Source organism: Loxodonta africana, chromosome 15, assembly GCF_030014295.1.
Source record: "Loxodonta africana isolate mLoxAfr1 chromosome 15, mLoxAfr1.hap2, whole genome shotgun sequence".
Lineage (NCBI taxonomy): Eukaryota > Metazoa > Chordata > Mammalia > Proboscidea > Elephantidae > Loxodonta > Loxodonta africana.
The window spans coordinates 41,925,020-41,937,306 of NC_087356.1; the positions used below are offsets into that span (position 1 = coordinate 41,925,020).

Here is a 12,287-nt window from a genome sequence, read left to right on the forward strand (position 1 = left end):
TACAGAGAAACCCTGGTGGCGTAGTGGTTAAGACCTATGCCTGCTAACCAAAGGGTCAGCAGTTTGAATTCATCAGGTGCTCCTTGGAAACTCTATGGGGCAGTCCTACTCTGTCCTTTAGGGTTGCTATGAGTCGGAATCGACTCGATGGCACTGGGTTTGGTTTATTTTTTTGGTAATAGATACCGAGTGTCAGATGGTCAGTGCTAGTGAGAAATACAGAGCAGAGAAGAGGTGGAAGACACTGAAGGGGAGTGATCAGGGCCGGCCTCGCTGAGAAGGCGACCTACAAACATCTGAACAGGGTGGACTGAGCCTCGAAGCAGAAAGCATTCCTGGCAAAGGGAATAGCCAGTGCAAAAGGCCCTGAGGTGGGAGCCTGCCTAGTGAGTTCAAGGAGTAATAAGAAGCCCAGTGTAGGGGAGCAGAGCGAATGGGGTTGGGGGAGAGTGGAGCAGATGAGGTCAGAGAGAAAGGGAGGACCAGATGTTGATTTTGGCTCCCACTCTAATGATGCATTTCGAACCACCCCAAATGTAGGGGCTTAACACAATAATCCTTCTCATGGTTTGGGGGGCTGACTGGGCTCAGCTGGGTGGTTCTTGTCTGGCTTCTTTCATGGGGTTACATCAGATAGTGGTGGGGGCTGGAGGCATCTGAAGGGTCCACTGACCGTATTCTTCACTCACATGTCTGGCACCACCGTACTCTCCATGTGGCCTCTCTCTTCAGCAGAAGAACCTGGACTTTTTCACAAAGGGTCTAGTTGGCAGGAGGTGGAAAGACAGTCTTAGTAAAAGCTAGGCCTGGAACTGGCACAGTGTCGCTTCCGCAATCCATTGGCGAACGCAGTTGCTGGCTAACCCAAACTAAAGGGAGTGGAGAAAGAGACCCCACCTCTCTGTACGTGCAGGCAGAAGAGGGATTGATGGCAGCCATCTTTGGAGGTACACAAAGATAGCCGAGAAAAAGAGGAAGCTACTGGGAGGTTTTGAGCAAAGGAATGACATGATATGCCCTATATTTTAACAAGACCTGGTTGACTGTGTGGCACCTACCTGCCCATCATGCCAGGCTCCTCCTATTGCTTGGGGATGGCTACCCTCCTGACTCTTTCCTCTCCCCTCCCCTTCCCCCTCTGGCCATGGCCCCTGCCCCCTGCAGGGGAGTCTGTTCCATTAACTGCAGAGGACATGCCCATGGCCAAGAAGGTGCACCCCACCAGATCTCAGAGGCGGAGTGCTGAAGTCCTCACTCTCTGCCCCCTGCAGTGCCTTCATCCTGCCTCTGTCCCATCCGCCCAGACTCTCAATTTTCCAAAGTTAGTATGGTCGCTTGGATAGAGGAAGGCAGAAGGAAGACTGGAGAGAGGGTCTGGAAGAGCTTCCCACCTGGAAGGCTCATCACTGTCCTCGGGGCACAAAGGTGAAAGTGTTGGCCTGTGCCTAGGAGGTGAGGAGGAGCTTGGGGGCTACGAGGTTGCCCGTATTCTAGTTGAGTGTTTCTGTTCACTCCCCTGGGGAGTCCTATCCAGCTGCTGCATGCACACCTCCAGGGGCATCATCCACACTGTATTCCGCTTCTGCCAGGAGCGTCTTCTCCTGGCAGCCTGGTTTCTGCTCTTTCCCCCTTCTCTCGTGGGTGACATATCCACTTTGCAACAGTCTGAACAGCCAGAAATAGGGACTCCCCATTCAGGAGTGGTTAAGAGTTTGGCTGCTAACCAAAAGGTCAGCAGTTCGAATCCACCAGGCGCTCCTTGGAAACTCTATCAGGCAGTTTCCCACTGTGTCCTGTAGGGTCGCTATGAATCAGAATTGACTGGCAACAGTTTTTTATTTGTTTGTTTTAAATTCAGGAGAATAAACCTTCATGGAGCAAGTATCTAAGGTCCCATCCCATCCAACCAAGAAGATGGCAGCCATTGGACGCCACCCTTGCAGAGCTGTTCTGTCCTCACCTTGGTGTGTGTGCACCAAGGAACTGTTGGGCAGATTCCACCCAGCAATGCAGGGAGAGCACTGGTGCCTAGATACCAAGATCTGGGGGAGGGGGGCCTCCACATGCTCAAGGCTCTCTGCTTTCAAGAGGTGGTGCCCCTGCCAGCTGACCTCGATCTGGATGGGCGTTGGTCTGATCCAAGGGAGGCCAGTGGCTCCAGCAGAGAGGTGGAGAGCAAGAAGCCCACCATTGCTGTCAGCACACACAGGTTGCCAAAGAGGCCAGGGTATAGACCCTGTGGCCCCAGCCTTGAGGACTTCCAGCCCCACAGGTGACTCAGCTGCTCACTTCCCTGGATACCATTCACTGAATTCTTAGGAGGCAGTGAAACAAGGGTTTTTGGGTTAGTCCTTCTGAGCTCAATCACACCTCTGTCATTTTCTTTCTGTTCTCTTGGAGGCTCAATTTTCTTACCCATACAGTGGGTTCACCTCCTTAAGTCATTACAAAGATTTAGTGAGTCTGTAGTCACTTCCTGTGTGGTAGCAATTATTATTACCTAACTTTCTAGCATCTGTTCCCAATGGCCTGAGCCCTAAGCTCTTGCCTTCCCTTCCCTTTCTAGCTTGATTCCTGCTCTCTGGACTGGCTGTCTAGGGGTACGGAACCTTCCAGTGGCACCATCATGCTAGCCCAGGGTGACCTCAAACGGTGGATTCAATAGGGGATGTTTTTAAGATTATTGTTGTTGTTAGGTGCCATCGATTTGGCTCTGACTCACAGTGACCTTATGAGTAACAACAAAACGTTGCCTGCTCCTGTGCCACCTTCATGATTGTTGCTGTGCTTGAGTCCACTGCTTTGGCTATTGTGACAATCCATCCCATCAGGGTTTTGCTTATTTTCACTGACCCTCTACTTTACTAGTGATTGGTCTTTCCTGATGATGTGTCCAAAGTAAGCAAGCCAAAGTCTCGCCGTCCTCGCTTCTAAGGATATTTCTGGTTGTGCTTCTTCTAAGACTTATTTGTTTGTTCTTTTGGAAGTCCACAATATCCTTTGCCAACACCACAGTTCAAATGTTCAGTTCTTCTCTGTCTTACGTTTTCATTGTTCAGCTTTTGCATGCATGTGAGACAACTAAAAAGACCATGGTTTGGGTCAGGCGCACCTTAGTCATCAAAGTGACATCTTTGTTTTGAAAACTTTAAAGAGGTCTTTTGCAGCAGATTTGCCCAGTGCAATGATTTGTTTGGTTTCTTGATTATTGCTTCCATTAGTGTTGATTGCGGATACAAGTAGAATGAAAGTGTTGACAACTTCGGTTTCTACCTTATTTATCGTGATGTTGTTTATTGGTCTAGTTATGAGGATTTTATTTTCTTCAGGTTCAGGTATATTCGATACAAGTCTTTGACCTTCATCAGTAAGTCCTTCAAGTCACCTTCATTTTCAGCAAGCAAGGTTGTGTTATCTACATATTGCAGATTGTTAATGAGTCTTCTTCTGATCCTGATGCCACATTCTTCTTCGTATAGTCCAGCTTCTCTGATTATTTGCTCAGCATGCAGATCGAATAGGTATGGCGAGAGGATACAACCCTGCTGCACACCTTTTCTAATTTTAAGCCATGCAGTGTCACCTTCTTCTGTTTGAACGACCTCATCTTGATTCATGTACAGGTTCCATGTGAGCACAATTAAGTGTTCTGAAATTACTGTTCTCTATAGCGTTATCCATAATTTGTTATGATCCACAGAGTCGAAGGCCTTCACATAGCTGATAAGAGACAGGTAAACATCTTTCTGATATTCTCTGCTTTCAGCCAAGATCCATCTGACATCAGCAATAATATCCCCGGTTCCACATCCTCTTCTGAATCCAGTTTGAACTTCTGGCAGTTCCCTGTGGACGTATGGCTACAATTGTTTTTGAATTAAGGAAGAGCACAGGTTTTCTTGGGGGTGTCTGCATTGTCCTGTCCTAAGGGTCGGGCCGCCTGGAGCCGCCAGAGCCTTTTTATTCTGGCAACTCTGAGAATTCATGAAATCCATGGTAAGTCATTTCAGGGCCACTACTGGCCCCAGAACCCAAAAGAAGATCCTGTGGGGAGACTTGTCAAGTTGTGAGCAGGCCAGGCAATGTCAGACCACCAGGGGGTGCTGCCTGGCAGGCCTCTCTCCCCAAATTTGTCAGCAGGACAGAGAAGGCTAAATCTGGAGCCCTGAGAGGCAGGTTTGATCCTTAGGCTGGGAGACACAGGCAGCTAGCCTGGACCTTGTGGATCTGGGTCCTGACCATCTGAGAATGGCAATAACAGAGACCCTTCCCGTCAGTTGGGCCCTCCTGTCCCGCACACACCATCTCCTCCTCTCCATAAAGAATGGGTGTTCATTCCATGTAATGAGAAAACCCCCAGATAAAGAACTGAGTCCCAGAGAGGTGAAGGGGCTGCTCCAGGCCACACAGCTGGTATGTGGCAAAGCAAAGATCCCTCCCATGCCAACCCGGGAGTCTCAGCATTGACCAGTGGGGAGAGGTGGCATGGTGAGGAGGGAGGAGCATCCCTGGGGCCTGGAGCCTGGGTCTGAGTCCTGCTCTAAATCCATCCAGCAAAGCATAGCTGACATTCCTATCCGCTCCATACCCATGGGGCCTCAAAGATCTCTATTTTGGAAGAATTGGTGAAGGGCATGAATGGAGCCCTCGATACTTGGGCAAGACATGCAGTTTCCCTGGTGTGCAGTCTGCCTCTTTAGGGATGACTCTCAGTCTTGCTAGAGCGTCCTCACACACCTCTACTAGCCATGGGTGCCCCAGCCTGCACCTGCACCATGAGTCTGGAGGGGCCTGGGCAGTTGCACCAACCAGGATACCTAAAGTCACCATTTACTTTTCTGCAGGTGTCATGCTAAATGCTGCACACGCAGCCTCCTTTAACCCTCACACCAGCCCCAGGAGGCACACCATAAGGTCCATTTTACAGAAGAGGAAATAGGCTCAGAGAATACCTTAGCAGTCCAGGGGAGGGGGAGCTGGCTTTTTCCGCCACCACTGCCACTGACTGGCTGGATCCCCTAAAGGCGGATCAATCTGGGGTCTTAGTCTTTGCTTAAGCTCTGGGTCTCCAGACAGGAATGTAAAAGACATAAGAGCTGGCTGTCCTTCAGCAAATGTTTCCTGGGTACCAACTCAGTGCCCAGGCTCTTGGAGACAGTGAAGAAGTGAACAGCTGGTCTTTCTGGAACTCACTGATCCAGGGGGACTGACAGGTCTGCAGTCAAGGCTGTGGGAATCAGGAGGGGGGGACACTGGAGCAGGTTATCAAAAGGTGAGTAAGAACATGCTCTACAGAGGGACCCGTAAGCAAGGCCAGTACACTATTTCCCCACAGGGAAATGAGGGTTTCTCTCTGGGGGCACGCCCTTGGTCTTCAGGACAGAGATCAGGTACAGGAAGATGCTGGGTGTCCAGGGGAGGGGCTGTTTTGGGAAGCACATGATTTATGATGCTGGAGCCCATCTTAGTGAGAAAAACGAGGCTCAGCATTTACTATAGTCATAAAACTGCATGCCTAAGTGTGCGTAGGAGCCCTGGTGGTGCGGTGGTTAAGTGCTCAGCTGCTAACTGAAAGGTCAGTGGTTCAAATTCACCGTGGGAGAAAGATGTGGCAGTCTGCCTTCACAAAGATTTACAGCCTTGGAAACCCTATGGGGCAGTTGCGCTTTGTCCTATAGGATTGCTATGAGTTGGAATCGACTCAACAGCAACGGGTTTCGTTTTTTTTGTTAAGTATGTGTGTCCATATGTAAACACAGGTGTGTGAGTGTACACTCAAAGGCTTATGTCCAAGTCCTTTCACATCCATGATGTCTTTTTACTTTCCTGAGTACCATGAACGATTGGCTGGACAGAAGTATTATCCCGAAGGATAGATGAGAAAACAGAGCCCAGGTGAGATGAAATGTCTTACTCATTGTCAGGGGGCTCAATGGTTGAAAGTCAGCGCCCAGTCCGGGCGTCGAGCCCCAGCTCCATGCGCCTGCCCCTCAACCTTCTACCCAGACCCCCAGCCCAGCCCCTAGGACCCTGTGTGTTGCAGATCACCAAGCCGTTTGCCTCTACCTGGGCCTTTTCCCCTGGAGGAGGGAGGTCACTCCAACGTCAGCAGTGGTCTGGGAGGTGCTGAGTCCCTGCGTTTTCACAGGAAACCCCCACAACATCTGGCAGGTCTGGGGAGGGCAGGACTGAAACCAGGCAGATGAAGAGCCCAGTGACTGCAGAGGCTGCAGCCCAAGAGTAGGTTCATAGGTTCATATCTCCTCTCAAACCCGCCTTCTGGACTTTCAGCAGCCACGGCCCACCTTACAGAGGACCTGCCACAGAGAAAGGACCAGCAAGGAGTGAATCCATGTGCTGGTTCTCAGACAGTAGGTAGCAGTGGGGAGGTGGGCTTCCAGTGAGGATGGGGGAGGGTCTACTAGCTTGACTTCTTTCCAGAGTCTTGAGTGGGATGGAAAAGGGGTTGGATTCTGCCCAGGGGGCTCAACTTTTGCCCCTTGCCATTAACAGTGGGCTCCTGCAAAGCTTTCACTTCGTGCCAGGCACTGTTCTGAGTGCTTTGCACTTACACATTCATTTAATTGTCACAACCTCAGTAGGAGGGTACAGTCATTGCTCCCATTTTACACAGGAGGAAAGGGAGGGACAGAGCGGTTAGGCAACTTGTCCAGGGTCACTCAGTAATTGCCGGACTGGGATTTGAACCAGGAAATCTGCCTCTGGGGCTATTCTGCTGTCCCTTTTTAACAATCATAGCTTCCATGTGACTAGCATCTTCTGTATGCCTGGGACTTTCTCTTTTACTCCTCGCAGCAACTCGGTGTCTTAGGCCGTGATGTTCTCCACATTTCTCATTTCACAGACGGTAAATCCGGGCTTAACTGGGTGCCAGGGGTGGGGTGACTCTGGATTCGCACAGATGCTAGGTCTGTCTGAATCCATGGCTTCCACCCTCCGCTGCCGCCTCTGACTCGCCGTGTGACTTTGGAGAAGCGGCAGTTTCCCTATCGCTTGAGCCCTCTCCTACTCCTGGCCTCCCCGCCCCAACAAGGAGACAGTGGACGACGTTGCCGCGCCATGGGGGTGAGGGTCACCGGGCAGCTCCGTGAGCCCTGCCCTTCCCCGCCGACTCCCCAGGAGAAATTGCCGTCCCGGGGTGGAAGGGTGGACAGAAAGGTGCTGGGTGGAGAAGGTCGACGCTGCTGCAAACAACCGAGAGGCCAGCAAGGCCGGGTGAAGCTCAGTCCTGATCTGGGGAAGGGTCGAAGCGCCCACAAGCCACGTGCTCGGGGCGGCGGTGCAGCGAGCCCTCTGTCCTCTGGGGAGACAGAAGGGCCATCACTTGAGTAGGGGGTAGGGAGGGAGAGAGAGAGGGGAGGCAGGTTCTGGGAAGGAGAGATGGGGGTGGGGGTGGTAGAGAGGACGCGGACAAAGGAGGCGGCCGGCGGCCCAGCTGTTTTGAAAAATGCTTCCTGTTTCTTTAAAGGCGCTCGCGGCTCGGGCGGCCGGGGCTAGGGAGTCGGCGGCGGCGGGAGCTGCCTCCTCTCCGGGCGGCGGCGCTGACTGATCTCGCGAACTGGGCTTCTGTGTAAACTGAGGCTAAACAAACACAGATGGAGCGCAGCGGGCGTTCTCCAGAAATGCTGGCAACGCGGCAGCGACTTCAGATGACACTCTGAGCGCTTCGAGAACGGACAGCCCGGCGGCTTCGGGGAGCCGGCGGTGCAGCTGCCCCGGGCGTGGGGGAGAAAGGGAGAGGGAGGAGGGAGGGAGCGCGGGGAGAGCCAGAGACTGAGCGGCGCTGAGCGCGGCGGCCGGCAGAGCCCGCACCGGCGTGCAGAGCCAGCGCTGCGGCCGCGCGTCCCGCCAGTCCCACGGCCCTGCCGCGCACGCTGCCCACGCCATGAAGCACATCCCGGTCCTCGAGGACGGGCCGTGGAAGACCGTGTGCGTGAAGGAGCTGAACGGCCTCAAGAAGCTCAAGAGGAAAGGCAAAGAGCCGGCGCGGCGCGCGAACGGCTATAAAACTTTTCGACTGGACTTGGAAGCGCCGGAGCCCGGCGCCGCCGCCAACGGGCTGCGGGACAGGACCCAGCGGCTACAGCCGGCCCTGGCCCGGGTGCCAGCCCCGGTGGCGCCGGCCGTCCTCCCAGGTGGGGGAGCGGACACAGCCGGGGAACGCGGGGGCGTCCGGGTGCCTGAGGTCTTGGACGCGCGGAAACGAGGCTTCGCCCTGGGCGCAGTGGGGCCGGGACTCCCCACGCCGCCGCCGCCGCCGCCGCCGCCGCCGCCGCCTCCAGCGCCCCAGGGCCAGACATCAGGGGCTCCCGAGACACAGTCTTGTCGGGAGCAGGGTCTGCGTCCCCGCATCTTGCTGTGCGCGCCGCCCGCGCGCCCTGCGCCTCCAGTGCCCCCAGCGTCCTCTGTGCGCCCGGCGCCCCCGACGCGCCCCGGGGAAAGTTCCTACTCGTCAATTTCACACGTAATTTACAATAACCACCCGGATTCCTCTGCGTCGCCTAGGAAACGGCCAGGCGAAGCGACTGCAGCCTCCTCCGAGATCAAAGCCCTGCAGCAGACCAGGAGGCTCCTGGCGAACGCCAGGGAGCGGACGCGGGTGCACACCATCAGCGCAGCCTTCGAGGCGCTCAGGAAGCAGGTACGCGCTCCCTGCCGCACACCCTCACTGAGCCAAGGGAAGATTTCTGGAGTGGGTGGGTGAGTGGCCGGGAATTATGGGGTGGATGGAGGTGTGTGTTAAAGGCAAGCTGTCTTCACCTGGCTGGTCTCCAGAGCCCAGGCAGGTTTGGGCAATCCTGGGGCAGTGACCTTTGCTACAGCGTTGGTACGCATTTAAGTTTGCAAAGAGAGCATGAGGGTTTGAGATCTCTGCCCCCGGGCTCGCCTCGCCCCCCACCGGAGTGACCCTGACTGTGCGTTTGACTTCAGCCCTCATAGTTCATTTTTATGGCAGCGAGAATTTGTCTCTCGGAGACCCGTGGGCGCGGTGGAGAGTGGAGAGGGGGAATGTGGGAATGTCTCAGGCTGGGAAGGAAGGGGACGACCCCTCACCTCCACTTTTGGTCTGGTGTCCGGGTCTGTTCGGCCTGGTGGTGGCGAGGCCCGGAAGGCTGAGGAGAGGGTGTCCTGGGGTTGCGAGAATATAAGGTTCCTGCAGTCTTGAGGAACCCCTCTTCAGCCCCCAGTTTCCAGCAGAGGCATACCCTCAGGTCGCTTCTGGGCTCTGCACCTCTCCCTCTGGCGTCTTTAAGCCTGCTCCTCCTCCGCAGGGCAGCGTCAGGGACTGGCTGGTGGAGTCTTCCCTCCCATCACTGCCCCTTACCCTTGGTGAAAGGGGCCTAGCAGCTGAGAGCACTAGGCAGTTGGGGGTTCCTCTGGGGATTTTCAGAGTCTAGATCTAGGGTGAGCCAGGCCTTCTCAGTTTGGGCCTGGTGACAGCAACAGTGTCCCTCTGCCCGGCTGGGGCAATAATCCTTGCCTAAGAATTACCCATGCTGGGCCAGGGGCAGTTCACAATTCCACTGTAAAAAAGGTGGGCATGGCCCGCTGGTTCCAGCTTTACGTTTTCTCAGCAACAAGGGAGACAGATCTAGGGAGCAGATGGTACGTGGTTTCCATTCCCACCCCAAACAGGGCCTGGGGAAGGTTAGAGTGGGTGTGACTGGTTTGAGGAGTCAGGTTCTTTTTCCATGCTCTGAAGCTGGCTGCTGTGTGACTCCAGAAAAGTTACTCAACGTCTCTAGGCTTTAGCCAACAACAAAGCATTTAAGAAAATGTGGCCTTCTTTTTGGACCACACTGTCCTCCTCCCCTGGAGGAGGGGCGGGAAATGGTGCCTGTGGCAATTCATGGGAGGGAATTGAACCCTTGGGGAAGGAAGCCCTTTGACTTTCCAGCCCATGTGTCTGGCTGGGTTTAGGTGAGATGTTTGGTTAGTAAGGCTGGGTGGTAGGGTCAGGCACACACCAGATTGGGAAACTGCCCGCAGACACACCAGCCAGCACCTGGGCACTGGGCCCAGTAGAGCAGGCAGTCCCCCCCTGAACTGTGTTTGAATGCCCTGGGGCAGGGTGGGTGGGGGAGGGGGAGGGCTAACCTGCAGGAAGCCTGGCCACGAAGTTGCCTGCAGGAGGGGTGACAGAACGGCAGAGAGATGCCCGCCCACCTGCTCACCTTGCAGTCAGGGAAACCCCTCCCCGATTGGAGAGGCCACATGCCCAGAGCCTCCTGGCTGGTTAGTGGCAGGGCAGAGTGAGGGACAGGGCAGGGCTGGCGCCTAGGCCTTTTGACTGCCGGTTCAGGGCTCTTTCTGTCCCTCCAGCTGCCTCTTTCAGCTCCCACTGAGAGAGAGAGACTGGTCAAGGTCTCTGAGTGCTCCACTGCATCTCATTTGTCTGGTGGCTTTTACTTCTTCCTATAATAAATTTCATCCTATTTGATACTAACAACATCTCTGCCAGGATTGGATTAGCCCATTGTATGGAATGGAAAACTGAGGCTTGGAGAAGGCAGGGGACTTGTCCAAGATCACCTAGGGGGTTAGGGAAGATGACGGCAGTTTCTGGAAAGCCTGCCCGGCCAAATGCTTCCCACAACGCTGCCTCTATCAGCATCGTGGCTCCCTGACCTGTGGCGTTTGTTAGCAATCAGAGGCTGGGCGCACACTTGGCAGGTGCTGCAGGTTGAGATTATTAATCCTGGCCTCCTTTCAATTCCACCCTTTGATAGGGAAGTTCTGTGTGGAAGGGGTGGGTCCAGCGTGTCTAAGCAGAAGGCAAAACCAAGCCCTCTCAGGGAGAAGGTGTATGTGCATGCTGGTGCAGGCACACACATGCACACATACACACCTGCACACACACACACTTGTGCGCACATACACCTGTGCTCGCACACACACGCCTGTGCATGCACACACAAACCTGTGCACACATATGCACACACATACCTGTGCACACACACCTGTGCACACACACATGCTCACAGAAGCGCCTGCCCCTGCTTGTTCTCCTTTTGCCAAAACCGTTGTGTCCCTTCCCCAAAAGCGCTGCTAGGCCACAGTGAGCACCTGCCTGGGAAGGAAGGAAATGCAGCCAGGGCCCCTCTGACCACACAGCCAGGGGCTGGGGCCACCCACCATGTCTCCACCCATCCACCCTATCCCGTGTTCCTGGAGGAGCTTCTTCCTCCTTTGGGCCTCAGTTTCCCCACCTGTACAATGCACAGGTTCCACAGGCTGTAGCTCAGTGATCTAGGCTTAGACCTGACTGCCTGAAATGGGCTTGGCTGACAGGGCATGGAGTTCAACTCTGGATTGTGGTGCTGGCCTGGGGCTTTGTCTCCCTGAGCAGCTTCCTGGGACAGTGGACAGATTCCTGTGGCGGGAGATGGGAGGCCGGGTGGAGTCATGCTTCTGCTGCACGTTTTCTGTGTGGCCATGGCCAAGTCCCTTCCCCTCTCTGGGCCCCAGCTGTAAAGTGGCGACACTGCTTGCCTCATACACACTTCTTTGCAAAAAGCAAATGAGGAAAGGAACAGGAGCTCTAAGAGGAAAGAACATTTCTTAAGCATCTACAATACCCTCAGGGCTGGGCAAGCTCTCAACAGATGCAGAAATAAGAATTCTTTAGTAATTTAAATCATACTATAGAGATGACCATTTATTAGATGCTTACTTTTCTTTTTACTACTTCGTGTCAGGCACTGTGCTAAGCACATTACACATATTAGTTCAGATAATGAAATAGACACTGTTACCATCTCTCCACCATTTTACAGGTGGTGAAACTGAGGTTCAGAGAGCTTATGTAAATTGGTCGCAGCCTGGCAGCCTTCAGCTAAGGCAGTGGCCTTGCAGGTCCGTGTGCCACTCACGGGACTCAAGAGCAATGGCGCAGCAGGATCACAACCTGCGCAGCTGGGTGCTGCTGTCACTGTCAGAGCTAGGTGTGAGCCAGGCTCCACAGCTCTGCTCCTCCACCCATTCCATGCCCTAGAGGTGTCCATCCTCAGCGCAAGGGAGGCAGACTGGCCCCTGTTCTGTCAGAGCTGCCCCATAACCTACTGTCCCTACAACCAGGAGAGTGAGCTGAATGGCTGCAGGGCAGAGGTGCAGGTGTGGGAGAGGCTAGGGGTGGGGGGTGTGCAGGGCAGATGGTCTGTCCGCAGCATGAGCCGCCAGCCCAGCTGCACAAGAGCCTTCCCCTCTGGCCTCATACGAAGGCCATGTGTGCACAGCTGGGCCTGGCCCACGTGCGGGGCAGCTCA

The 12,287-nt window shown here is 54.5% G+C and overlaps 1 protein-coding gene across 1 annotated transcript in view; it reads left to right on the forward strand.

Moving 5' to 3' along the window:
- Positions 1-7,537: 7,537 nt before the first annotated feature.
- The window catches only part of ATOH8 (atonal bHLH transcription factor 8), a 43,613-nt gene continuing 38,863 nt past the window's right edge, over positions 7,538-12,287 (forward strand). Inside the window, exon 1 of the mRNA XM_003420407.4 lies at positions 7,538-8,662. Coding sequence (XP_003420455.3) covers positions 7,907-8,662 — 756 coding nt within the window. The 5' untranslated portion in view covers positions 7,538-7,906. The remainder of the gene's footprint in view (positions 8,663-12,287) is intronic.